At 64.2% G+C, this 27812-nt stretch overlaps 1 protein-coding gene across 1 annotated transcript; it reads right to left on the bottom strand.

Annotated features, from left to right (window-relative positions):
- Window positions 1-19121, bottom strand: USP43 (ubiquitin specific peptidase 43). Its single transcript, XM_075170135.1, has 15 exons — window positions 18597-19121; window positions 15392-15532; window positions 11592-11692; window positions 8252-8344; window positions 7786-7921; window positions 7582-7705; window positions 6725-6887; window positions 6498-6609; window positions 5835-5938; window positions 5483-5560; window positions 5253-5382; window positions 4708-5056; window positions 3883-4041; window positions 1615-1752; window positions 1-1532 (listed from the first exon to the last, which is right to left on the bottom strand). Exons 1-15 carry the CDS (start codon window positions 19119-19121, stop codon window positions 817-819), a joined length of 3069 nt encoding a protein of 1022 aa, XP_075026236.1. The 3' UTR covers window positions 1-816.
- Between the last annotated feature and the right edge of the window lie 8691 nt (window positions 19122-27812).

The raw sequence follows: 27812 nt of genomic DNA, 5'->3' as shown, positions 1-27812 counted from the left end.
TCCTTTCACGGGTCTTTAATAGAAACCGCCGGCGGTGGGGCCGCAGCCCCCGCGTACAAAAGCTGGCTGGAGGAATCGCGTATTGCATAGACCTGGGTGTGGGGGACCCGCCTGCCCCCCCAAAATAGTCGCCTTTTAGAAAACAAAAAGCGTCTCTGAATAAAACTCTCCTGGTACAATAAATACTCTCACGTCTTGGAGCTGACGGAGCCGGGGAGCCCGCGCCTGCCCGCCCGCTCCCTGGGAAGGGGCATGGGGAGGCGAGCGGGCGATGCCCCCGGTTCAGGATGCCCCTCGGTCGGGATGCCCCTGGTTTCCGAGCCACCGGTTTGGGATGACCCCAGTTTGGAAAGCCCCTGGGTTAGGATGCCCTGATTTAAGAGCCTCTGGTTCAGGGTGCTCCCAGTTTGGGATACCCCCAGTTTGGGAGTCCCTGGTTTGGGATACCCTGGTTTGGGAGCCTCCAATTTGGGATGCCCCGAGTTTGGGAGCCTCCAATTTGGGATGCCCCCAGTTTGGGAGTCCCTGGTTTGGGATACCCTGGTTTGGGAGCCTCCAATTTGGGATACCCCCAGTTTGGGAGCCTCCGGTTTGGAAGGCTTTGGCACCCTGAATGCTTCCAGTTTGGGGATGCCCCAGTTCAGGAACCCCCAGGTTGGGATGTTCCTGGTTCAGGATGACCCCGCTTTGGGATGCCCTTGTTTGGGATCCCCTGGTTCAGGACCCCGTGGGTTGAAACACCCCCAGTTTGGGATAGCCCCAGTTTGGGAGCCCCCAGTTCAGGATGGCCGCAGTTCAGGAGCCCCCGCTTCGGGCTCAGAAGCTGGACTCGGGCACGGCCGAGCGGCGCAGGGAGCCCGTGGGCTGCCGTCCCCGCTGCAGCGTGGCCCCGGGGGGACCCCGGACGGGCAGGGGGGCCCCCCCCGCGCCCCTGCCCAGCGAGGCCGAGCGCCGCAGGCCCCCCTCGGGGCGCGGGGGGAGGCTGGCCGAGCTCTGCGAGCGCGCCATGGCCGCCGGGTCGGGGGACAGGCCTGCCGGGGGGACACCCGCGTCCCCCTCCCGCCGTGGCAGCCCGGGGTGGTGGAGCCCCCCCGTCCCCTCCCCGCTCCGCCCCGGGCTGCTCTGGCTTTTGGGGGGCAGGCGCAGGGACCCCTCGGCCCCGGCGCTGGCGGCTCGCCGCAGCATGGGCACACGGAGAGGCCGGCGGGGGGCTCGGGGGGTGCCCGGCTCCTCCTGCCCCTTGCCGGGCTGTTTTGGGGGGCCGGCTGGCACGGGGCTGGGGGCCGGGGGGGGGCTGGGGCCGCTCTCCCCACCCGTGCCCAGCGGGAGGAGGGAGCGGCGGGTGCAGCGGGGCCGGCGCCCCGATTCCAGGTAGGCCACCAGCTCCCCGGGGACCCCCGGCCGGCCCCGCTCCTTGCCGGCGAAGGACCAGCGCGGGGGCACGGCCCTGGGGGGGCCATCGGCGGGCGAGAGCTTGACGCTGAGGCTGCGGCCCTGGACGCCCCGCACCAAGGGTCTGGCCTCGAAGCCACCTGCAATTAAAAAAATAGGAAGTTGGGAAGAGGCGGGAGCCACCCCGGGGTGCTGGGGTGGGGAGGGGGTGCTCAGCGTCACCTTTCTCCGGGGCGGCGGTGGCATCAGGGGTGCCGGGCGGGGAGGGTGGGGTGGGCGAGGGACGCGAGGCCGTGGTGTCCCGCGTGCTGCCGCCCAGGCGGGCCAGCCAGTGGTCCGGGAGCGAGGAGGCAGTGGAGCCTGCGGGGAGCGGGAGGTTGGGCTGGGCTGCGGGGCGAGGGGTCCCAGCATGCCCACACCCTGGGGCGAGGGGTCCCGCCGTGCCCGCACCCCGGGGCGAGGGGTCCCGCCGTGCCCGCACCCCGGGGCGAGGGGTCCCACCATGCCCGCACGCCAGGGCGAGGGGTCCCACTGTGCCCGCACCCTGGGGCGAGGGGTCCCAGCATGCCCACACCCCGGGGCGAGGGGTCCCGCCGTGCCCCCCGGGGCGAGGGGTCCCGCCATGCCCGCACGCCAGGGCGAGGGGTCCCGCCGAGCCCGCACCCCGGGGCGAGGGGTCCCGCCATGCCCACACCCTGGGGCGAGGGGTCCCGCCGTGCCCGCACCCTGGGGCGAGGGGTCCCGCCATGCCCACACCTCAGGGCGAGGGGTCCCAGCATGCCCACACCCTGGGGCGAGGGGTCCTGCCATGCCCGGGGCGAGGGGTCCCGCCGCGCCCACACCCTGGGGCGAGGGGTCCCAGCATGCCCACACCCTGGGGCGAGGGGTCCCGCCATGCCCACACCCCGGGGCGAGGGGTCCCGCTATGCCCACACCCTGGGGCGAGGGGTCCCGCCATGCCCACACGCCAGGGCGAGGGGTCCCGCCGTGCCCGCACCCCGGGGCGAGGGGTCCCAGCATGCCCACACCCCGGGGCGAGGGGTCCCAGCATGCCCACACCCCGGGGCGAGGGGTTCCGCCATTCCCGCACCCTGGGGCGAGGGGTCCCACTGTGCCCACACCCTGGGGCGAGGGGTCCCAGCATGCCCACACCCCGGGGCGAGGGGTTCCGCCATTCCCGCACCCTGGGGCGAGGGGTCCCACTGTGCCCACACCCTGGGGCGAGGGGTCCCAGCATGCCCACACCCCGGGGCGAGGGGTCCCACTATGCCCGAATCCCAGGGCAAGGGGTCCCGCCATTCCCGCACCCCGGGGCGAGGGGTCCCACTGTGCCCGCACCCCAGGGCAAGGGGTCCCACCATGCCCGCACCCCAAGGTGGTCGCTGCTGCAGCAATGGGGAAACACGGGGCTGTGACCAGCTGTGCATGCATGTGTGCGCACATGCATATACGTGTGTGTGCGCCAGCACGTGGCGAGCGTGAGCACGCCATGCTGCACACGCCATGCTGTGCGCTACGCGGCTGCGCTTTCAAGCCCAGGGCGCGTGTGGACCTGTGAGGCTGCACACGCCAGCTGTGCTGTGTGACTGCATGCCCACCACGCTGCACACCTGCATGCACATGTACGTGCATGTGTGTGCGCTCGGCTGGGCTGTGTGACTGCGTGCATGCGTGCCTGTTTGTGCATGTATGTGCAAGGGTGTGCATATGGCTGCGCTGTGTGTGCACAACACTGCACGCGGGTGTGTGCAGCACGTGTGTGCACACTTGGCTGTGCCTGCTGTACTGCCCATGCACAGGTGTGCATGCGGGTCCGTGTGCATGCAGCTCTGCTGTGTGTGTGCACACACCATGCTGTGTGCGCACGTGCTGAATGCACGCACATTTGGCTCTGCTGCGTGTGCACATACCATACTGCATGCATGCGCGCTCAGCTGGCCCGTGTGAGCGACTGCGCACATGCACCTACCGCACTGTTCGTGCACGCGTCTGCAAGAGCGTGCATTTGGCTCTGCTGTGTCTGCACAGGCACGCATGTGCACGTGAGCACACTTAGCTATACTCTGTGTGTGTACATAGGTGCCTGCCATACTGTCCATGCACAGGTGTGCGTGTGTGTCCATGTGTGCATGCAGCTGTGCTCTGTGCATGTACATGCCTGCCTACCGTACTGTCCATGCATGGGTGTGCACGCGTGTCCATGTGCATGTGTGTGTGCAGCTGTGCTGCATGTGTGCACATGCATTAGTGCTCTGTGTGTGTGCACGTCTGCGCGCACCATTCTGTGCACGCATGCAGCGGTGCTGTGCGCACACCCCATTCTGTGTGCGTGTGCTGGACACACGCGCATTTAGCTCTGCTGCACGTCCATGTACCACACTCTGTGTGCCCATGCGTGCACTCGGCCGTGCCACATGTGCCCACGGCCGTGGCCTCGGGGCACCCGGGCGCTGTTGGGGCGCAGGCGGGCAGGGAGGTGGGGGTGCTCACCCCTGACGGAGCTGCCGGCCGACCATGCGGGCACGGCGTTGCGGCGCTGGTAGAAGAGGATGTAGGCGCTGCGGGTGCTCACCTCCGCCTCCTGCACCCCCTCCACCCTGCTGTCGTCGTAGCTGTACCAGCGCCCGTCCAGGGCGTTGCAGCAGTAGGCTGGGGGTGGGGGGTGAGGGGGGGACACAAGGGGTGAGGGGGGGACGTGGGCTCTGCCCTGGCACCCCCAGGGTGCAGTGGGGAGTGTGAGCCCTGTGGCACAGGGACAGCCTGGGGGTGCAGGACACTGCTGGGGGGCACGTCCCAGTGCCATACCTGCCCTGGCGTGGCTGCAAGGCCATCCTGTGTCCCCCCTGCGCCCCGGCTCCCCTGTGCTGTGCCCCATGGCAGACACCCCTGAGGTGCCCCCCAACTCCACGCTGTGCCCCCACAGCACATCCCCGAGTTCCCCCCCCAAACCCACACTGTGCCCGTAGCATATCCCCCTGAGGTGCCCACCTTAACCCCACCCTTAACGCCTGCAGTGCCCCCCAAACCCCTGCCATGCCCCCTGAAGTGCCCCCCACCCTGCTGCCATGCCCCACGCCCCACACCCCTTGCAGTGCCCCCAAACCCCACGCCGCGCCCCACGGCCCACCCCCTACCGTGGCCCCCAACCGCACACAGTGCCCCATGGCACACCCCCTGCGGTGCCCCCCCAAACCCCCCATCTTGCCCCGTGGCATAACCCTGCAGTGCCCCCCAGCCCCCACAGCACACCTCCACCATGCCCCCACCCCACTTCCACGCCCCGAGCCCCCCCCACGCACCCCCCCCCACGCTCACCGGTGTAGTGGCCGCCCTGCATGCTGCCGTGGTGGTTGCAGACGGCGTACAGGTCGTAGAGGTAGTCGCGGGGGCAGCTCGGGGGCAGGCAGAGGGGGGGCTGCCAGGGCGCCCAGCGCCCCAATAGCTGCCCGCCGGCCTGGCCCCGCTGCGCCATGTGGGGGGCCATATCGAGACCCCGCAGGGGGAACCTCACCAGCGTGGTGAGTTTGTGCCGGTGCTCAGCCACCTGGCGAAAGCGCTTGAGGTGGATGATGAGGATGTCGGGCAGCGTCCAGAGGCTCAGCTTCACCGTGCCCTGCTGGGGCACCTTGCAGTGCGGGCAGCGCCAGGCGTCATCCGGGGCCAGCTGGGGACACCACATGCCATGGCCACCTCTCTCCCCAGCATCCCCCGCCACCTCCAAAGCCACCCCCCGGCACCGCCAACCGGCAGGGCTTGCCCTCAGCGGCAGCTCTGCCGGGTGCGGGCAGGGTGCGGGCAGGGTGCGGGCAGGGTGCGGGCAGGGTGCCCGCTGCCCACGCGGCTGGCAGGGTGCCCGGTACCTGCTCCTCCTTGGTGTAGAGCTGGAAGCACTCATCCAGCGTGCAGCTGTGCTGCTGCCGGTGCGCTTGCTGCTGCAGCCGCACGCTCTCCGCGTCCTGCACCACCTCCTCCTGGATGTTGCCGAAAAGGCTGCGTGGGAGTGGGGGGGGGTGGACACGACACCGAGGTGGTCACGGAGGGTGACCTGGGTGCTGGCGTGTCCCCCCCACCCTGGGTGTGAGGGACTCACCGCTCTTTGGTGCTCGCGTCCCACTCCACCGTCAGCTTCACGTGGGGAGGGCCACCCGCCCCGCTCAGCTGCAGCGCTCTGGGGGCGAGGACGAGGTGAGAGGTCCCCCAAAACCCCTCTGTCCCCGTGGGGCCACCTCCTTGCCAGCCCGTGGTGGCAGGCGGGGATGGCCACCACCTCCCTGAGCAGCACCCACGGTGGGGACACGGGGCTGAGGACCCAGTCCCTGGTGAGCAGGAACATCACTGGCCACCCTTGGGGACACTGTGGCCAGCCACGGTGACACCACTGGCCACCTCCGGGGAACGAGGGGACAGTCTGGGGACAATCCCGTCCCCACGGGCGCCCTTACCTGTCGACGGCGGGGTGGCAGAGAGGGCGGGGGTCCTGCGGGGACAGGTAGGCGCAGGGGGCCGAGCCCCCAGCCAGGCGGATGCGGAAGAGGGCTCCCGCGCCCTGCAAGGGGAGAGGGGGCTGTGGGGGGCTGGGTGGGGGGCAGAGCCCCCCCGGCCCTCTGGTGTCACCCCGGGGGGAGCTGTGCTTTGTGACGCCGGACAAAAAAAAGCCCTAAAAATCAGATTTCTTTGGTCCTCGTGGCTGGGTTGGCAGGGGACACCCGTGGGGACGGGGACGGGGACGCGGGGCTGGGGGATGACACCGCTGCGGTGCGGCTGGGGGGCAAAGGGGCAGCACGGGGGACACCAGCACCCGCGGGATGGTGGCACCTGGGCACTGGGGAGGGTTGGTTGGGCTGGGGCAGCTCTGTGGTGGGAGCTGGGTGGCACTGCAAGCAGCAATGGTGACACTGGGGCCACCCATGGTGACACCATTGGCCACCTGTAGTGACAATGCAACCACCCACAGGACAGCATGACCACCCACAGGGCCACCCACGGAGACACCTCGGCCACCCCTGGCTCCTTCCCCTCCGTGGCCGCAGTGCCAGCAGGTGCCAGCAGCCCCGGCCGAGCGTGTCCCCGGGAGGGGACAGCGGTGTCCCCCGCCTCCAGCTCACCTGCGCCCGCACCTCTCCCCGCAGCAGGGCCCGCAGCTGGGCCAGGATGCTCTGCTGGAGCTGCTCCCAGGAGACGCCCCGCTCCTCCCGCAGCACCAGCGGTGGCCCGAACCTGGGGACAGCGGGGGACACCCGGCTGGGGGGAGGGGGGGGACACCCCCGCACCCCCTCCCTCCCTGGCAGGGAGGGCAGCGCGCAGGCAAAGCGCCGGCAGGGCGGGCAGGTACCTGGCGAGCTGGGGACCGTCGCCCGCCGTGTTGCAGAGCAGCAGCAGGATGCGGCCGCCCGCCCCGCGGTGCAGGCAGTCGGAGGAGCGGGCAGCAGCGGGCAGCAGGCGCTGCCCCTCCGGCTGGGCCGCCCCGGGGGAGGCGGGCAGGCTGCGGGGGCACCCTGCGGGCAGGGCAGGGGTGAGCGCCCGGTCCCCACTCCCCTCCGCCTCTCCGGTCAGGGGTAATTAAGGGGCTCTCATTTAGCACAGGCGTTAATTAGTGTGTGGGACCCTCCCTGCCAGGTCCCCTGCCTGCTGCTGGGGGCTGCCTGTGCTCCTCTGCCTGCAGCGCTGCCTGCTGCACCCCCACGCTTCCCACCAATCACAGCCCAGGGGATGTGGCCTCTGCCAATCACAGCAGAGCATGCCTGCCCCCCCACCAATCACAGGCAGGAGGGGAGAGGGAAAACAAGGCTCCCACCAATCACAGCAGAGCACACCTGCCTCCCACCAACCACACCATGAGTGCCAAGACTCCCACCAATCACAGCAGAGAGGACACACCTCCCACCAATCATAGCAAAGCACACCTGCCTCCCACCAATCACAACAAAGGATATCAGTCTCCCACCAATCCCAGCAGAGACCACCTCCCTCCAATCCCAGTGGAGAGCAGCTGCCTCTGACCAATCACAGCAGACAGGACACCACTCCCCCACCAATCACAGCGCACCTCCCAGCCACCAATCACTGCGAGGAGAACCACTGCCTCCCACCAATCCCAGGGAAGCTCCCACCACCCCCAGCACCACACAAGCCGCTCCCAACCAATCAGGGCTGCGCCACCAGCCAATCGGGACGGGAGGGGGGCGGTACCTGCGTGGCGGGCCGGGGGGGGCTGGAAGGCGTAGAGGGCAGCCCCCTCCCCGGCAGCACCCAGCTCCTCCGCGTCGCCCAGGGAGCGCAGGAAGCCCCGCGGGGACACCTCGGCCAGGATCACCTGCGGGACGGCACCCAGCACCCTCAGTGTCCCTGACGGGGAGGGTGTCCCCCTGTGTGTCGTCCCCCCCCCCCCATTACCTGCTCTGGGGGGATGCGTCCCTCCCGTGCCACCATCTCCCGCAGGTCGGCCACGGTGCCGAGCAGGGGCACGGCCAGCCCCACCCGCACGAACCGCCGGCGCTCGCACTGCAGCACCAGGGTGACGTTGAGAGCCCTGGGGACACCAGAGAGGGGACACACACACACACCTCCCTCAGTGGGGAAAGCCACCACGCGCCGCGCTGAGACCCGACGCCACTCGTGACCACGCCTGAGGGAGCCGCGTCCCAGCGTGGCGGCTCTGACTCCAGGGTAGCAAACACCCATGGGACACAGCTCCGGTGGCAGTGGCTGTCACCTGTCCCAACGCTGCCACCACCTCCCAAATTAATTATGTACCCCCAAATATGCAAATTACTCTCATTGGAGCCAAAACCCCACTGAGCGGTGGCCGTGCTTCTCACCGTGCCGGCGAGCGGCTGGGGAGGCGCGGAGCCAGGCTCACCTGGTCTGGCGCAGCGGGATGGGCAGGGAGATGCACAGGAAGGGGTCAAAGGTGTTGCTTTGCTTCAGGCAGTGAGGGCATGTCAGGGAGGACCTGCAAAACATGGGCAGGGCGCGTCACCAGCAAGGGGGTGGCACCCCCAGCGTCCCCACCCTGGGGCTGCAGTGCCCCGCCACTGGTATCGTACCCCGGGTACCGCATCCCACAGGGCTCAGATGGCCCCAGCATCACGCAGGGTTTGTACGACCTCCTGCCAAGGTGAGGCACCACAGTCCATACCTGCCTGCCCAGCCCAATTGTCTGTTCACTCTGAAACCTACTAAAGGTGCTCGCAGTAACTGGTGCTACAGAAGCCAGAGTGAAATCCCAGGGCTGGAGGCTGGGGGGTCTCCCACTCCCACGTGTGGCTGTGGCCCCAAACCCCTGCCAAAATCCTGCTCTCCCTCCCAAGGGCTCGCAGAGCCCGGGGTGGCTTCTGGCTCCTGGAGGCTTTGGGGTAACCCCAGCCCGTCCGGGTAGGGTTTAAGCCGGGACAACGCCTTGGGGTGCTGGGAGGGGACAGGACCTGTCCTGAAAACCAGGGCTGTGGCTGGGCTGCAGGGAGGAGGCGGTGATGGGCAGCAAGAGGGCAGCTGCCTGCAGCTCCGTGACAAACCCCCGCGTGCTCCCCAGGGAGACAGTGCTGGCCCCTCGCCCGCCCTGGCACCCGTGGCCAGAGCCAGGGGCGGTGGTGGCACCGGCTGGTGACCATCCCACCGGCACGCTGCCCCCAGGGGACACCACGGTCCTGCCGCACTCCCCATCCACCGGCTGCCTGCCACCACCGCAGGGCTGGACTCTGCACCCGCCGGGGTGGTATCCCCATCAGCACCACAGGGACAGATCCTGCACCCACCAGGGTTGCACCGCCAGCACGGCCTGCCTGGGGACAGTGAGGGGGGACCCGGCCACTCTGCTGGGGGGCACAGGGCCACCCGGGAGGAGCGGGTCCCCCTGCCAGCGGGGAGGCTTCCCCATCTCCCACAGCATCCTGCAGGAGATGTTCCACCAAAGCCTGCCTTAAACCAACCTTTAATGCCAATCACATCTTACCCCCTATTTCTTTTGAATTCTATCTTTTTAATTTCTTTTTTTTCCCTCCTTTTTATTTAACAAGAAGGGGAAAAATAAATTAAAAACCAAATCAAAATCCTCAGCCCTTGTTATCCGTCACCTCGAATAGCCACCGAGCTCCCTGGGAAGCAGCCACAGCAATTAATAAATCCTTCTGCACACAGACGGGCGCTGGCACGCAGAAGGGGATGGATAATTAAAACGCCTTTTCTTCATACAGGGCGAGGGATTAATTGAGAGAGGAGGAAGGACCTGTGGTGCCAGATGTGTCCCCTCACGCCTGCAATGCCATGGCACAGGGTGGCCAGATGCTGGCCCACCCGAGCATCCCGTCAGTCTCAGGCAGATGAAGATGTGGGGTGTCCCATCACTGGTCCTCTGGGGCAGCCGTGGGACAACCCAAATCCTGAGTCCTATGAAGAACCACAGAAGGGTTTGGCTTGGGAAAGACCTTTAAAGGTCATCTAGTCCAACCCCCCAGCCATGGGCAGGGACATCTCCAACCAGATCAGGTTGCTCAGAGCCCCGTCCAACCTGACCTTGGATGTTCCCAGGGATGGGGCAGCTACCACCTCTCTGGGCAACCTGTGCCAGGGTTTCACCACCTCATCATAACAAATTTCGTCCTTATATCTCGTCTGAATCTGCCCTCTTTTAGTTTAAAACCATTCCCCCTTGTCCTGTCGCAACAGGCCCTGCTAAAAAGTTTGTCCCCATCTTTCTTATGAGCCCCCTTTAAGTGCTGAAAGGCTGCAATAAGGTTTCCCCAGAGCCTTCTCTTCTCCAGGCTGAACAACCCCACCTCTCTCAGCCTTCCTCACAGCAGAGGTGTTCCATCCCTCTGATCATTTTGGTGGCCTCCTCTGGACCCGCTCCAACAGGTCCATGTCTTTCTTCTGCTGAGGACCCCTGAGCTGGACGCAGCACTGCAGGGGGGGTCTCACCGGAGCAGAGCAGAGGGGCAGAATCCCCTCCCTCGACCTGCTGGCCACGCTGCTGGTGATGCAGCCCAGGACACGGTTGGCCTTCTGGGCTGCCAGCGCACATTGCGGGTCACATCCAGCTTTTCGTCCACCAGTACCCCAAGTCCTTCTCGGCAGGGCTGCTCTCCATCCCTTCATCCCCCAGCCTGTATTGGTACCGGGGGTTGCCCCGACCCGGGTGCAGGACCAGTATGGACCCTTGAGGGACATCACGCCTTACTGGGTTGCTCCACCACCCTTCGCCTCCACGCCGAACACGCGCTGGTGGAGGACAACCAGGAGGAAGCGCGTCCCCTGCCCAAGCCCTGCCCGTCTCCCCAGGCTGAGCCCCCCCAGCCCCGCCGGTTGCACTGCTATCACGGTGCAAAATCAGCTGTCCCGGCAAAAGCCACCTCCTGGTGGCCCTCCCCACCCTGGGGATAACGAAGGCAACTACTTAGGGTTCGTTAGGGCCAAGGCGAGGCGGGCGGGGGGGTCTCCGAAGGCAGGGGGTATGAAATGCCCAGGGAAGGCACGTGGCGGGTGGAAGCCGGGGCAGGGCTGGGGTCTGCCCACGTCCGTGTCCGTGCCAGGAGGTGACAGTGGATGTGGCTGATGTCACCCCCTGTGCCCTCCCTCCCAAGGACCAGGCATCCACCCGCACCAAAAACCGTCCCTGGGACGCGCTTCAGACCCTGCTCTGGATCAGGCCATACTAAAACCACTTTGCTCCCTCTGGCCAAGAGCTGCCCGGCCCGTCACCCCCACCCCATTGCACCTGCACAGCCCGGACAACGCCGCCAGCATTGCACCGTGCAAATAAAACACAGTTCCATCCTAATTTTGCTGCTCCCGGTGCTTCCCAGCTAATTACCGGGAGCTCCGGGGCTGAGACAGGGGCGGGAGCAGGCAGGACACCCCGCTCGCTGCCACGGGGATTCAGGCTCCAACCCTCCCCGTATCTTTTTTGGCACTTGCAAAAATATTTGCTGCCATTGAAGTGGACTAAGAAATGCCCTGAAACCCCTCGCTTGGCGTTTCACCCCCAGCCACAGCTGCACCGCCCGCAGGGGAAGCAGCTCCCATGCCCGGGCTGGGTGGGATGGATGGATGGAGCCTCCCTGCAGGGCTGAGCGCACCCCGGCTCATCCCTTCCCTGGGCTCACGGAGCCCGGCCACCCACCAGTAAAGCCCCTCCAGCGCTGCCCGGGGCTCGCAGGAGGATGAAGCCCCCGGCCGGGCAGGATCCGGCCCTCCCCGCTCACCTGTACTGCGCCTGGAAGTGGCTCTGCACGAAGCTCTGCCCGCGGGGGTGCTGGGCGGCCGGCGCGGAGCTGCTGGCACCGCCGCTCCCGTCCTCGCCAGGCTGCCGGGGCAAGAGACAAGCGGGGTGAGCGAGGCGCCCGGGTGATCCCCCCACCCTTGAGGGGTTAGGGACACGTCCCAGTGAACCAAGCCCAGTTTCGGTGTCCCCATGGGTTGAAGGTGATGCCGAAGAGAGACCAGCCCGGCACCCACCGGTCCCGTGCCCTCCAGGCTCCCTGCGTGCCTTCTCCTGGGGAAATTTTGGGATACATCCCATTCATCAGCCAGCGTGGGGCACTAAGGGTTAATCCGCATCCCAGCCCCAGCACCCACCCGTGGGCAGGGGGTCTGCAGCGGCGAGACCCCCAGGGGCCACCCAAGGCAGCCCCCGCATCCGGAGCTCCTGGACACCGAGGAATTGGAGCTGGGAATGCATTCGAGCCCGGCTGAAATGTTCCAGGAGGGAAAACCTGGGTGAGTCAGCTGGGACGGCTTATCCATGCCCGCAGCACGGGCACCCCTGGCAGGGGAAAGCTTGGCGGGGGGGAAAGCCGGTCCCCCCGCAACATCCCCCCCCAGGGAGCCCCAGCACCCACGGGCACACACCTGCAGGGTCGGCAGCCCCGGCAGGGAGGTACCCACAGCACCCCAGCACCCGCTGCGCCGGCAAACACACTCATGGGTGCTGGGACCGGCCGTGCTGCGGGGAGCTGGGGCGTGGGTGGGCGAGACGGTGGGATGCAGGTGTCCGTGTGTCTGCGTGCGTGTCCGTGTGTCTGCGTGCGTGTCCGTGTGTCTGCAAGATGAGCTCCTGGAGCGGGTGTGCACGTTCCTGGGCACGCACCCGCCTGAGGCAAACGCAGCCGGGTGCAAATTAACCACGGGCAAATCACCAGAACCGGGGAACTAAAAAAAGCCCCGGCTGGCGCGATGCCCTCCCAGGCAGGTGTGCCAGCGCGGGGCTGCCAGCGCCGCCCAGAAAATGAGCCCCGCTGCTGCGTGTTTCCCCAGCAGCAAGCCCAGGCACGGCACCCGGTATAGCACCCGGCACGCCAAGCTCAGGCACAGCACCCCAACACAGCACCCCAAGCCCAGGCATGGCACCCAGCACCCCAACCCACTGCCCCAGAGACGGGCTTTGGGGGGCCCCGTGTCCGGCGCAATGCCATTCCACCAGCATCCCCGAGCGGGCACGGGACGCAGCCGTGGGGAGCGCTTGCTCTGCTGCCGACCTTGGCCACCTCCCCACGTCACCGTGTCCCCTGGCTCAGCCCCCCACCTCTACCCCCACCGCAGACACCTGACCTCTCTCCGGGCCTGATGCTCCTGGCACCCTGAGCCACCGCAGCCAGCCATGCTCCTCGGCTGGGTGCCCGCACCCATTCCCCCTGGCAAGCCCATGGCACATCCCTGAGCAACAGCAGGAGCAACACTGGGTCCCCTTCCCCGACAGAAACCGGCTCTTCCATGGCCGGAGGCTGCCTCAGGGTGGGCAAGGAGCCATCCCCCCTGCTTGGTGCATGGGGAAACTGAGGCACGGTCTCTGCTCTCCCCAGGGACTGACACCGAGGACAACCCGACGCTGGCGGGCTGCCTGCGTCCCTGCCGCTCGCTCCCAGGGCTGGCACAGGACCCTTTCCTCCATCCCGAGGAAAGGCCGGACGCCCGGCCGGGGAGGCAGCCTTCTTTGCCAAATTTGGGGGATGCGAGCACCCTGCGGGAGGCAAGACGTGCCCCGCACCCAGGACACCCCAAGAGGAGCCGGGTCCTCTGCTCCGCTCCCTAGGGAATGGGGATGTTGGGACACGACACAGCTAAACCTGCCCGGTTAGGAGACACCTCCCTGCCCGCACCCTGCCTGCTGTCTCCCTGCCTGCCCACTGCCCCGGGAACCGCAGGGAGCCCCCGTCCCCACACACAGGGGCTGGGAGCCACCGGCTTCACCCCCTGCCTCGGGCACACGGAGCCTGATGGCAGAAGAGACGTTGCAGAAAGGAGCCTTGGTAATTTGGGAAAGGACTGGGCTGTTTTGGGGTAAGAAGAGGAGATTTTGGTGTCGCGATGAGCAAGACTGAAAATCAATGAGGTATTTGGCCGGGAGGCGGATTTTCCTCGTGCCATCTGCTGGCACCGGGTCCTGCTGAGCCTGACGTGTCCTTACGGGCTGCGCGGGGCCGGGGTCCATCTGGTGTGGCAGAGAGGGGACCTGGACGGTGCCTGTGCCCCACACAGCCCCCAAAATCCCCCCAAAACCCAAGGGGACACCTCCTCCTCCTCCTCCTCCAGCCCTCCTGGCAGCCAAGCCTTGGTCCCCACCCCGGTGGCCCCAAAGCCCGCTAGGTGCCATGGCAGTCACCTCGTGGGCATCCATCAAACAGCCAGGAGGGTATTTCCACCCCTCCAGCCTGCCCGGCTCCGTGCCCTGGCCCACCAACCTCCTCATCTCCTGCTTCCCACCGGCTGAGCCCCGCGGTCCCTGAGCCTGGGCACGGGCTCGACCCGGAGCGAACCGTCCCCACCATCCCCACCCTTCGGTCTCTGCGCAAACCTCCTCCCCCAGCCCGCATTGCCCAAAACCGGGACGGGTGCGTGCGTGCCCACTTCCGTCCAGATACTTCAAAGCCGTTTATTCAGGCTCACGGCCCCCACCGGGCACCCCCTCCCCAAGGACACGGGCGCATGGGTGCCACTCAGGTGGCATCCCCCAAAAGGGGCCAAGACTGGGAGATGCCAAGCAAAACCCAGGGTGCCGGGGGGGGACACAAAGGGTCCCGTCCTCAGAGCCAGGCGGCACCCCGGGCATTGCCACGGCACTGCCTCCAGCGCGGGCAGCCGAGGGCACCGCCGGCGTCACGCCACAGCCCACGGCACGCGTTGGCACCTCGCATTTAACAAGGGAGTGAGGGGAGCTGCCCGCTGCCAGGCTCTCCCAAACAGCCCGGGGTATCTAAATGCCCCTGGGGAAAGGCGGGCAGGGCTGAGGACGGCTCAGCTCAGTGCAGGGATGGCTGCAATCCCCCAGTCAAGAAGGGCTGGAAGCCACGGGGCTGCCCCGGCCAGAGGCTGTGGAGATGGGCACCGCAACCGAGCTCTCCCACGTATGCCCGGGCAGCGGCTGCCCGTGGGGTCCCCAACCCCTCGACCACAGCCACGATGCCCCAAACTGGGGACAGGGAGGATGAAGCTGCTGCCAGGACCCCCAAAGACGGGTGCCACCCCCGAAGTGGGGACAGCGCGCTTCCCGAGGCGGCAAACGCCGGCTGCACAAATCCACCCGCTGCAACAGGCAGCGCCCCGGCAGGCAGGCAGCCGGCAGGCAGGGCCGGGGCGACGCCGCGAGCGCAGTAATTAAGATGGAGACTTAATTACTTGTTTTGCCAGCAGCAAAGCTACCGCGCGCTGTAATTACGGCGGGCTTAGCTGGAGGTGGGGAGGGATGGGGGGGCTGGAGCTCCTCCTGACCGAGCAACCCCAAGAAACAGGGTGACCACCAGAACCGGGGTGCTCAGCCGGACGGGCTCCTGCCGACACCCCCACACTCTCCCAGCACCCCAGCAGCCCCGCAGCAGCCAGATCCCACCATCCTCCCCCCGCTCCACTGGCCAAACCACATCACCCGCATCCCCATCCCATCCCAGAGTGGGGGGGACAACTCCAGCCCACCCCTTCCCAGGACACCTCGGCTTCCCCAGTCCCAGACCTGGCATGGACACCCCACTCTGAGCCAGGGTGTGCGGCCACCCCGGCGGGGGCCACCCACCTCCTCGGGGACGCGGGTCTGCTGGGCGGGGGAGGCGGCACCCAGGTCCTCGTGCATGCGGTCCAGCAGCCAGAGCAGGAACTCGAGGGCGTCGTGCTGCGCGTTGCCCCGAAACTGCGAGCTGTGCTTGGAGACGATGTTCTGCAAGAGACGGGCAGGGAGGGCGCTGAGCCTCGGGCCATGCTGCCTGGCACTAACGAACGGCCAGTTCGTTAGCACCCATCACAAAAACCCCATCCTTGCTTCCTGCCTGCAACAGCGTCTGCCCTTGTCCTGCCCCTGCAGAGACACCGCAGCCACCTCGGGGACAGCAGAGCAGTGGGGACACCGGCACACGCGGCCAAGACGGCAGCTCCGTAGCCCATCACCATGGTGTCCCGGCTTTCAGCTGCCGGGATGAGGCCAGGAGGGGACAGCTTGCTGCAGGCGAGGGGACAGGGCGCACCCCAACAAACCCATACAGGCAAGCCCAGCCCATGGGGACCCAGCGGCGTCACCCACCCCGCACCCTCCGACAGCATCAACTTGGTGTAAAAGCCAGGGGAAGGCAATTCCCAGCGTTGGGATTACCTGGCAGGCAGCAGCTCTCCCCCAGGCCCTGCCTGCACATGCCACCCCATCACCAGCCCAGTGCCTCCCCGTGCCTCAGTTTCCCCAGCCAGGCGATGCTGGCGGTGCCAGCCCAGCCACCCTGGAAGAGACAAGGGCTGCTCATACAGTCAAGCAAACGTGCGGCCCGTGGGCAGGGGAGCTGCCAGCCCTGCCTGCCCTGCCCGCACAGGCAGGAGGAAAGCCCTGGAGCAAACCACCTGCATCCCAAAACTGGGGATGCTCGGCCCATCGGAGTCCGGCACTCAGCACCCTCCGACTGAAGCGGAGCGGGTAAGACTGGGGAGGGGGACCAGAGATGTCCCTGATGGAGCCACATGCCAGGGGGTTCCCGCTGCCCCCCTGCTCCAAGGGCAGTGCTGGGGAGGGGGTGCTACCTGCCCTGCCAGGCTCTGTCCCTCTACCCAAACGCCCAGGTCCCCGTGCCACCAACCGGAGCATCCCCCTGCCCGCGCCTGGATCAGGCCCTGACCTCTGCACCTGCCCCCCCCCCCAGCCACCGGCCACACCACGGCATTTTGGCTAATTAGCATTAATTTCACTGTTAGGCAAGCAGCGCGATGCCCTAACTGGGGGGTGTCCCCTCGCTGGGGGCTGCGGGAAGAATGTCACTGGAAATGCTGTGGGGCTGTGAGACAGGATGGGACCTGGGGACAGGCAGGTGCCCCATGGGGCGGCTGCCAGCTCACAGGGGGTCCCTCCTCCGAGACCCACCTGGGTGGCACCCGCGGCGGGGTCCATCGCCAGCTCCCAGCCCAGCAGTCCCAGGCTGGGGTCACCTCTCTGCCCTGAGCACCAGCAGAGCCAGGATGGGTCCCTAACCCTGAAAGAGCAGGATGCACAGGGCTGGGAAACCCACTCCCTGTGGGAAGGGGGTCCAGGGAGCACCCCAAAAGGCAGAGCTGGGGGTCCCTGAGGAATCATCTCTGAGCCTGGGCTGGCAGTGGCTGCTCAGAGCCGAACAGGAAAGGACGATTTTGGGAGCTCAGTCCCAAAACCAGCACTGGGAGGGAGAAACCCCAACCATCCGTGCTGATTTTAACCAGCACGCCGGGACCTGCCGGGACAGGGCTCAGACCTCCAGCATCACCAGGAAACACCCCGAGCCAAGACCCCCTCCGGCCACCCGCCACGCCGGCCCCGCTCACAGCGACACAAGCATCCCGGTACAAGCAGAGGGAGCAAGGCCACCATAGATGGGCTTCAAGCAAAATGAGTCGCAGACTCGGCTCTTATTTAAAAAAAATCTTATTTAGGCAGATTTAAAAAAAAAAAAAAAAATAAGGTGGAAATTCATGGAAGATGCAGATAACCACCCGGAGGGAGGAAATTCAAAGCGAAGGCTGGAAGCTTTGGGGTTTTTTTTGCTCTGTGCCTAAGGAACGTGTGTGTTTGGGAGCAGAGGGCATGGAAATATTGTGCCCAGCACTGCAAGAGCTGGTTACTTTGCTACAGTGGAATTAAAGGCCATGAGCACCCTGCTCCCCCAGGAGCACCCACTGCACCCCGGCAATCCCTGCAGGGTGGGTGCTGCCACTCTCCAGGCAGGGAAGGGAGGCAGGCAGGTCCCCCTGGGAAAGGGGGGGCAGAGCAGTGGGTACCCCGGCCCCTGCCCATGCAGGACCAGCCCGGCTGCCGCCACAGGAGCTGGCAGCGCTGCCGGAAACCCCGACTTCCCAGCAGCTTCTCCGTGCCCCCAGCACTTTGCAAAGGTCCCTGCTGAAATGTCACCCGTGGGCACGTGCCCCTGAGCGCGGGGGGCTGCCATGCCAGGCTAAAAGCATTGCTCTGCGCCCGACACCCTGTCCCCGTCCCCAAGCCGGGCGCAGGCCTCCAGCACGCTGGCATGTGCCCAGCAGGGATGTGACATGCACACGGGGCCTGAGGCCACTGAGTTGGGCTCCCGTGGCACCATCCCGCCTTACCCCACTACCATGGCCAGCATCGCGCTCACCCGTATGGCCCCATGGGGTGTCGGAGCTCGCCCGCCCAAGGAGGTCAGAGCTCAGGTGAAGGCAGCCTGGCCGGAGGTGGGCGATGGCAGCGGGGCGGGGGGCACAGCAGGGCGGGGGGGGGGGGTCTGGCAGGGCAGGGCAAGGCCCGTGGGGAGGATGAGGCAGGGGAGTGGGTGATGTGAGCAGGGGGTGCTGGCGGGTGCTGGGAGTGGGAAATGCAGGTGGGTGCTGTAAGCAGGGGGGTGCTGGTGGGTGCTGAGAGTGGGGGGATGCAAGTGGGTCCTGTGAGTTTGGGGTGCCGGTGGGTGGCAGGGGCAGGGGGTGCCGGTGGGGTGTTGGGGGCGGGAGATGCTGGTGGGTCCTGTGGGCTGGGGGTGCTGGGGGGTGCTGGGGGCAGGGAGTGCTGGTGGGGTGCTGGGAGCGGGAGATGCTGGTGGGGTGTTGGGAGCTGGGGGTGCCGGTGGGTGCCAGGGGCAGGCGGTGCCGGTGGGGTGTGGGGAGTGGGAGATGCTGATGGGTGTTGGGAGCTGGGGGTGCCGGTGGGTGCCAGTGGGTGCCGGGGGCAGGACGCGCCGTCGGGATGCGCAGGGCAGGGCGTGGCGGGAGGCCGCGGAGACGGGCGCGCCCGGCGGGGCCGGTACCTTGAACTCGGCGGAGAGCTGCGGCGTGTAGTCGCGGGTCCAGAGGGCGCGGACCAGGGCCGCCAGCCGGTGGGTGACCTCGGCGCGGGCCCCGCGGGCGCGGTAGCGGCCGAGCGCCAGGAACTCGGCCAGCGGCGCCGTGTTGCTCAGGCACTGCACCACCGCGTTCATGAAGCAGGTGTTCCCGTGGTTCCGCAGCCCCTGCGCGCCCGGCGGCCGCTCCCCGCCGCTCCCGCTCCCGCTCCCCGCCGCCGCCCCCCCGGGCCGCCGCCGCTGCCGCTCCCCGCCGGGGCCGCCCCCCCGGAACCCGCCTTCGTCGTCCTCCGGGGCGGCGCGGCGCCTCCCGCGGCCCCCAGCCAGGCGCGCCCAGGTGCGGAGCAGCCGCCCGGCCAGGCTGCCCAGGGAGCGCAGGGCACGCCGCCGCCGCCCGCCCCCTGCCCGCCGCCCCGCCGGGCTCCCCCCGCCGCCGCCCCGCCGCCGCCCGGGGCCGCCGCCCCCCCCCGCCGCCGCCGCCGCCGTGCTCATGGCCCCGGGCGGCCGCCGCCCTCCCCCGGCCCCTCCGGCCCCGGCCCCGCCGCGGCGCGCATGGCCCCGGGCGGGCGCTGGGCGCTGGGCGCCGCCGGTGCCGGTGCCGGTGCGGGGGCCGGAGGGGCCGGGCGGGCGGTTTTGTGCGCGGCCGGCTCCTCCCCCGGCCGGGCTGGCTCTGGGAGAAGGGAGAGGGAAGGGAGCCGGGAGGAGGAGGAGGAGGAGGAGGCGGAGGGAGCAGGGAGCTGCTGCTGCCGCTGGCGGCAGGCGGCATAGGCGGCCGAGCCCCGGCTGCCCCGGCGTCCCCAGCATCACCCCGGGTACCCAGGCCGCTGCCCCCAGAATCGCCCCGGATACCCCGCCTGCTGCCCCCAGCATCACCCCGGGGTACCCCCACCTGCTGCCCCCTCCATGGCCCCAGGGCTTTCCAAGGAGTCCCAGCCATGCCCCCCCGGCATCCCCCACGGTCCCCAGCATCACCTCAGGGCTTTCCTGGGAGTCCCAGCTATATCTCCCCAGTGTCCCCCACCAGCCCCAGCATCACCCCAGTGTCCCCCTGCCCGCTGCCCCCTCCACGGCCCCAGGGCTTTCCCAAGAGTCCCAGCCGTGTCCCCCCAGCATCCCCCACCACCCCCAGCGTCACCCCAGGGGTTTCCTGGGAGTCCCAGCCATGCCCCACCAGCACTGCCCCCACCGTATCACATCGCTGTGAGGTTCCCCAATCCTGCCACCTCTGGGTGCTCTTAGCTGGGACGGTGGGACAATGGTCACCTCTGTGCCCACCACACTGAGGTTTTGGGACATAATGGGGCTCCCTCCACACAGAGCCACAAAACCAAGGTCGCCAACCCAGCTCTGGCAGATCCCGGAGGCTTTGGCCGCCTTCTGCCCACCCCACACCGGTTTGGCACTGGGTGCGGTATTCGTTTGGGGTCCATCAGAGCTTGGCTGGGGAGGGACACTGCCACCTTCCCCCTGCCACAGGGATCAGCACCTGAGCCCTCCCTGCGTGGCCGGGGGGACACACAGGATGACCAGGGACCACCAGGTCAGCTCCCTGCTCTGCACCTGCAGCACCGCCAGCAGAGGAAACCCACTGTGGTTTTGACAGGCGGTTTTCAGACGGATCATTCCCCCGCTCCGGCTGGATCCATCCCACGGCACCACGCCGGCACAAGGAGAGGCATTCCACGGGACTGGAATCGCCCTCCACTCGACTGCAACCCGGCGGCAGCGTGTTCCTCTTCAAACAGCTGCGGGAGACTCAAATCCCCCAACCACGTGAGGCTGGGACCCGCTCGCCTCTGCAAACAACCCCGAGGTTAACTCTGGCCCGGGACTGCTTTGACAGCTCCCACCAAACCGCGGAGATAACAGCCCCGAGCAGAGACAGGAGGCGGCAGGGCTGCCCCGGGCACCGACGAGCCCGGGCACCTCTCGGGCAGCTGCTGTCCTTAAGCAGGGCCAAGGGGCTGGGGAGGGACGGAGCGGGAAGGAGATCCCTCTGCCAGGCAGGAGTGCCACTAAGTGTCACCTTGCTGCAGGGCAAGGGGGGGGTGGCAGTGGCCCCATTGCAGCCATGTGGCTCTTCTCTCCCTGCGGAGCTGCCGAGGCTGATGCTGAGCTGGGGAGGGGGTCCCCGGGGAGCTGAGCTTGGCTGTGGGTGCTGCAGGCTCTCTTCCATCCCCACAGGTCTCGGCAGCATCCAGCAGCATCTCCCTGTGTCCCAGGGAAGGGTCTGCTGTGCCAGGCAGCTTCCCCACCGCCTTCCCTGCCCCACGAGCACCCTGGGCATGGGGATGCGCTGCAGGCCCTGCCCCGGAGGCGGCTGGAGGTGACGTGGGCTCAGAAGAGATGGGGCAAAATGATGGAGGAAGGGCCAGGAGGTGCTGTGGGATGTCGCGAGCCCTCCTCCCCGTGGGGCAGGGCGTCCCTGCGCCGTGGGTGTGAGTTCAGGCGAGGTGGTGGCAGGGAGACGGTGACCTCCCTGGGGAACGCCAGACTGGCGACTGTCAGCGTGGTGGGCACGGAGGAGGGCAGAGAGGCAGTGGGCAGGCGCGGGCAGAGGGCTGTGCGCTGCCGCCGGGGCCAGACGTGATCTCAGACAAAATCCATCACGGCCTGGCGATGCCGAGCAGATGGTGGGGATCAGCTGCCCGCGGATCCTCGGGGGACGGCTCTACGGCGAGTGGCCCCAGGGTGCCGGCAGGCTCAGGAGCTGCTTATCCAGAGAGGAGAGAGGACTGAGCCCAGATGAAGTTTTCTTCCCCACCGCAGCCAGCCCTGATGGGTACGGGATGTCCTCCGAGAGCCTGGCGCTGGTGGGAGGCACCCCCTGTCCCCCCTGCCAGGCCTCCCGGAGAAGAAGCCCCCGTCTAGGAGCTGTCTCCATCCCGGGGGGCTGCTGCCCCGGGGCCAGCCTGGGCACTCGGTCTTTTCTCTCCTCCCAGTGAGATGGGAATGAAGGCGGGAAGCAGACCTGCCTGGAGGGATGGAGCCGACCCTCCTGCGACCTGGGGGACAGGCTCCGGGGCTCGGCAGCGTTTGGAGGGGGTGGGATGCGGTGCGGTGGCTCCGTGCAGGATCTGGCCCTGGAGAAACCCACTCGCACCAGTTGGCTCGCTGCTCCCAGCCTGGCTAAGGAAAGCTGCTGGCACTGCGGGAGGGTCTCGCTGTCTCGGGCAGTTTGGGAACGGCATCAAGGCTGAGCCAAAACTCCAGTACAAACACTCCAAGCTCAGAGGTTTGACTTTCAAACTCTGCACCCACGGTTAAAGCTCATTTCTCAGCATCCTCCTGGCCAGAGAGCTGTGAAATCCATCTTTACAAAGCCAATATATAAAATGCTCCTTTGGGAAAGGCATCCTTAAAATTAGGTTCCCTTCTCCTATACAAAGGTCGCAATCCATAAAGCAAAGCCCCGAGCGCTCGCTGGGACTCCTGGCAGCTTCATGGCCCTTCTTACAGCACGGTCCTGCTGCAAACCCCTACGAGATGGAAACAGGAATCCACTGGAGCATTTGCATGAGGATATAGGGATTTTTTCTATCTGAATTATTTAACAAAGGCAGGTTGTGCTTCACACAGTGTGGGAAGAATGGAGTTTATCAAATCTAGAAAGCTCCTGGCTCGTTGAAAATAAAAGTACTTGTTGTTTCTCCCTAGTTGGTTTTGGCTGGATGCTCAAGTCCGGCAACATCCCACCTGAGCCAAAACAGCAGTGGTGAGAGCGAGAGGGGCAACCTGAACAGGGCTTAATGCCGAATTAAGTAGAACCAGAAATCCAAAGCAACTTGATAATGAAAGCAAGGAAAAGCCTAAAGAAAAAGCGAGGGGAGCCAGAAAATCAAAGAGGCAGGAGCCAGATTGAGAGAGTCAGATCACAAACCGGCGTTTGTTAGAAGGGGATGGACAGAAAGCGAGACCTGATGAACACATGAAAGGGAAATAGTCTAAAATGCGACAGTGAAACAGAGTCAAGTCAAAAAAACCCAAACCTGCCAGAATTAGAAAGTATTAGGTAATGAAAGCGGCTCTCCTGGAGTCCCCGGCAACCTGCCACAAAGCAGAGCAGCTAAATAGCACCGAGAGTCTCTCTGATTCCCAGCTGCCCCCTGCGATGCTAACGTGGGGAATATTAACAGCACACATCAGCCAACGACTTAAAACTCTGCTCCGATTTTTATTTAGCAGCGTCTTTCCAAGCTCTGGGGCACAGGCGTCCTGCAAGGCCGGCAGCACAGCCCGCCCGGCTCCCGGAGCAGGCAGGCGGCAGGCAGCGATGCCCTTCCGACAGGTAACGCCAGCGTATTCCGATCCAAAGCAATTCGCACGCTGGAGTGAGCGCCAGGATTGCTCGCTATGCTAATCTTCCTTTCAATAATATCGTATTTGCGATCTTCCCTCTTCTTCAAATCGTTCTGAACATGATGCCTTCCTATTCAGGCTAAATCAAATATTTATCGGCGCTGCAGCACGCCAGCAGCGCTGGGTTGCGTCAGCACTTTCTCCCTAAAATGTCTTTTTCGGGAGCTCCTGGCTGTCTCCAGCTTCTGCCTTTCAAGCTGCTGTTTTCTGCCTACCAGGCTTAGACTTTGGAGGAAATTTGGGGTGGGGAAAATCTACTTGTCAAATGCAAAGAGAGGGGGGAAAATGCCTGCTTGCTATTATGGAAAATTCCTTGTTGTTACAGCATGAGCTGTCCCGGTGCCTTGGACACCAGACTGCTGGGATGAATGTAAAAACATGGATAGTTTGGGGTTGATGAGGGAGACGCGGTGACAGGACGCCGTTAGAAACGTCTCCTCTGGCTGGGCAAGAATCTCTACACCGGGGAGGCACTTGGATATTAGGATGAGCGCAAGAAAAAAATCCGGAATAGATCTGAGCTGAGCTGATTCGGGCCTGGCAGAAATCCATTTTCATGCTGCCAAATCACAATAAAAATAATAATAAAAAAGAGAAATCTTCATACATGCTCGCTGGGCTTTGCCATAGGACAATGTTTTCTTTATTTAAGCCTCTCCCGCTCTCTTGGCACGGGCTGGGAACATCTGTGTGGTGGAGTGGAAATGTGCTTTCAACACCCCCGTCCCGCTGCCGGGGCTCGCAGCCCTCTGGCAGGTGAGGGTGAGCTGCGGGGAGACAAGGTGGGTCTGGGAGAACCAGCATGGTCCAGTTGCTGCCCATCTCACTGCCTGCACCACTGCCTGTCCCGCTGCCTGCACAGCTGCCTGAGCACCGGGCAGATTGGGGCGGCGATGTTGGTGCAGGGCTTTGCAGACTTCGGTAATGGCAAGCGCTTTCTGGGTGCAAGCAAGGGCAACTGAAGCCTGCGGTGGTTTTTAAGAGATTCTTTAAGTCCCAAGGAAATTCGTAATGCTGGTCTGCTGCAAAATAGGGCTGATAATCTGATCGCACCATTATTGGGGGGATGATTACAGAATCACCAGCAACCCCGTGTCTAATGGTGACATCCGATTTTATGGCTCAAGGCAGAAAGAGAAAGCTTCCCCCTGCAGAACATACCTCCTTATTCACCCTCTCCAACTATAATTAAATTATAGATAGCAAACTAAGTTATTTAGTACCCCTATTAAAGATGCATGGGTCCTGCCTTTTTTTGGAGTATGTTTGAGGAGGAACAGCATCAAGGCAGGTAAATGCTGCTTTTCCAGGGATCTCGCATCAAGCTGATGAATAGCGATGAACATGCTCCATCGGTTTTGAACATGAAAGGCCAGCAGATAACCCTGAGCTGCAGGAACTTCTGCACTTTGTTTGCAGCAATTTTGCTTTGTTTTTAATGCATATGTATGGTCCCTGGCTGCTTCACTGAGCAGGTATCTCCAGGCTATTTTCACCCATTATCCCCTCTGAACTGAGATGATGTGATCTCTGCAGCAGGCACTGAAACTGGGGGTGGGAAGGGAGAGCCGAGCCCCGATACACCAGCGGTGAGCAGGGCTTGTGCTGCGGAAACCGCCTGGGGCTCTCCCAGGTGTCACAGCCAGGCTGGGGGAGCTCAGAGGATTCGGGTGGGAATCAGCCTCGCACCTTGGGTATCTCCAGGATAAACAAAACCAGCTCGCAGAACTACACACATTAAACTCCATGTTTGCTCAACCAGCAACCTCATTTTTTGCTGGGGGACTGGGAAAGCACCGGTTTGGTGCTGGGAGGCAGGACCCTTCTGCTCATCTCGCCCCTCTAGCATGCAGCACGGCTCCGGGGGACAGGGCAGACCCGGGAGCACCAGCAGAAACCCAGCCTGATGCAAGGGGAGGTGTGTTTGTGAGGAAGGATGGGGAGCTGATTCAGGTCTGATGTTAAACGGGTCTCCAGGAACTCAGCTAAGGGCCAGTGGCCAGGGAAGGTACGTCCAGGTGGGCAACGAAGCTGTAGGTGCTCGAGGTTGCAACAGGCTGCAGCAGTTTCCCCCTCTCCCAGGGGAGCTCATACAACCCGAGACCCCAGCCACTCGCACGGGGCAGGGTACAGACACAGCGCTCAGCAAGGATCTCTGTAAAGCCATCGCTTGTGGCCAGGCGCCACTGGAATTCCTCACAGGTCTCCCAGCAGATCCACGGCCTAGCTGGCCAGAGATGCTGAGATGCACCAGAAAAGGAGTGCCTTCTCTGGAGGTTTGGCAAACATCGTTCTGCCTCAGGCTCTGCCAACCTTCAGCTCCTAGCCCGGCTGGTCTGGAAGCTGCTGGAGGAGAGCTGAGCCAAATGCTATCACTCCCTTACTGCCCTGCTACCTGGCAGAGAGGAAAGCCCGGGCAACTGGGGGAAGCGGTCAGGACGCACATGAACAAGCCCTTAAAGGACCTGCAAAGTCCAGACTGATTGGAAATAGCACAGGGCAGCGGTCAAAGCCCCAGAAAGCGAGCAGAGATGCCTTGCTCATCGCCGACAGATCGAGGGGATGTCTCCTGCTAACCTTTGCCCAAAATCCCGTTGTTTAGAGTTGTGGCACTACGATGGCTTTGCTCTGCAATCTCCAGCAAGATGTCCGTGCTGTGACCTTTCTTGGCAAGGTCTGGGTAAGCTGAATTCCCCAGGGACTTGTTGTCCACTTTGAGCCGGGAGCTGGGCTCCCTGTTTCCCAGCACAGTGGCCCAGCCCAGCCGTGTGTTAGAGCACCTGCTGGGACGAGCACAGGGGTATTTATTTCCACACAAACAGACACCCCGAGGTGCTGGGAGATGTGCAAATCAACAACAAAAAAAAATTAACTTCAGATGTTAGTGTGTTAAAAGACCTTACTATGAAGCTTTTGTGCTGAGGACATGAAGGCAAGAAGGGTGATGCAAGCCTTTCTGCAGGGCTGTACGTCAGCAGCGTCCGTGGCCTGAGCTCAGGAGAAAGCAGCTCACAGAGGGGGAATGGCATCAGGGGGTTGGAAGCCAAATTCTTGGTGGTAAGGGGCTCTGATCCCAGCATTGTGCTGTGAATTGATGTACAGCTAGAAACCTGGGTCTCCCATCTCATGGCCCAATGCTGTAAAGCCGATGACTGCTTTCACCAAGAGTCAGACATCACTGAAGTCTGTTTAACACAACTTTCTTTTGTTTCCCCTAACAATAAGAATTATACAGCCATTTCCAAAACCCACCATACGCCTGATTTTCACTGACATTCCCTTCATCCCCTTCCCCAGGCCCACAGGGACCAGAATTTAACTCCACTTTAACATCACTGGAGTCGATCAAGACAGCGTAAGGGAGCTTGGTGGAACCACGGTGCCCGTGCATTTCTGTCCTGCCCCTGGTCGCTCCTCCTCCTGACGAGAATTCAGCTAGATAGGGGCAGAGATGTCAGGAGCATATGCAACGGGTATGCAAACATGCCTTCTGCCAGTGACACCTCTTTGCTTTTGCTGACGTGACTGGAGCGACATGAGCTCCCTTTGCCTCTGCGAAGAGGGGGGCACTGAAACTCCCCAGCGCTTTATGGTAATAGCGCATTCGTTACGGCTGATTCTGTGTACGAGTATTATAGATCTCCATTATTAACCGGGCTGTTCTTCATGACTAATGATAGCGTAATGAATACATTCACGCTGTAAAATACAATGTGCCTGCTGTCAGGCAAATGCACAATGGGGAAATTTGTGACTGCAGTTCATGTTTTCCAAACACAACCTGACTTCTGGTGGAAGAGCAGCACAGGTTACCCTGCATGTCTGCTTCTTGGCGTTATTCATGTAGGTCACATCCATCTGTAAAGCTCCAGGGGCTCCCTGGAGACCCCGGCCGTGCTGGTGAGGAGCATGTATGGCTCTTAGCACTTGTGTGAGACGTGCCGGCAGGGGCAAGGTTGTGCTGGGGGAACGAGTGCTGCCAAGCTGCTGCCTAGCTGAGCACTACTTGGAAAGTAGGCGAGCTTGCCAGTGCCTGGCTCAGCCACGGGGCCCATCTTTTCCAAAGGTCAGACAGCTACTTGCAGTCACAGCCTACGTGGTTATTGCCTCTACTTCCTATACAGTATGTGGGGCAGTGCCCCAAATCATCTACCCCTACAGCAGCAAGGATATGATGGCACAGCTTTGTGCATGGACACTAGGGTGGGGGTCTAACGGAGCACAGGGGAGATGCTGTGCTGCTGCTACAGCGTACCAACCACCACCCTGTGACCTACATCGGCTGGCTACGCTGAAGCAAGAAAATTCAACCAGTGTCCATGCTTAAAATTTGGGCTGGCTTCAGTAAAGTGATGCTGCTTCACACTGAAAAGAAAGATGGGCAGGACAGGGCTTCTTCAAAGAAGCTGCGCTCTTACTTTTCAAATCTGTAAGGTGACAGACACAGGGCCTGAGCCTCCTGGCTGGCTCTAACAAACAGAAAGTGTGGTTTACCAGCCTTTACTCTTAGCGTGCCAACTCCTGTCTTCCACAGAGTCAGTGGGTGACGGTGGCCAGATGAGTCAGGAAGCCTGTCTCACTTTGCTGCCTCCGAGCCGTGAAGAACCAGCTGGTGCAGGAGGAGTGTGCAGGGCTTTGGTCTTTACACCCCAGGAACAGCCACACCAAAACAGGACTTTGGCTCTCCGATGGGTACTTGGATTCTCCTCCCACCTGTAATGACAGGTTTGGTGTGATCTGATGGGAACGGAACTGCTTTGCTGACGTGGGACTCTGCCGGACAGTTATCTGCATCTCAAAACCCCGCACCTCGGAGAGCATGGG

Source organism: Calonectris borealis, chromosome 20 (genome assembly GCF_964195595.1).
Source record: "Calonectris borealis chromosome 20, bCalBor7.hap1.2, whole genome shotgun sequence".
In the NCBI taxonomy this organism is placed as follows: Eukaryota; Metazoa; Chordata; class Aves; order Procellariiformes; family Procellariidae; genus Calonectris; species Calonectris borealis.
The sequence above is the reverse complement of the archived record's forward strand: the minus strand, read 5'-3'. Positions and strand labels throughout refer to the sequence as shown.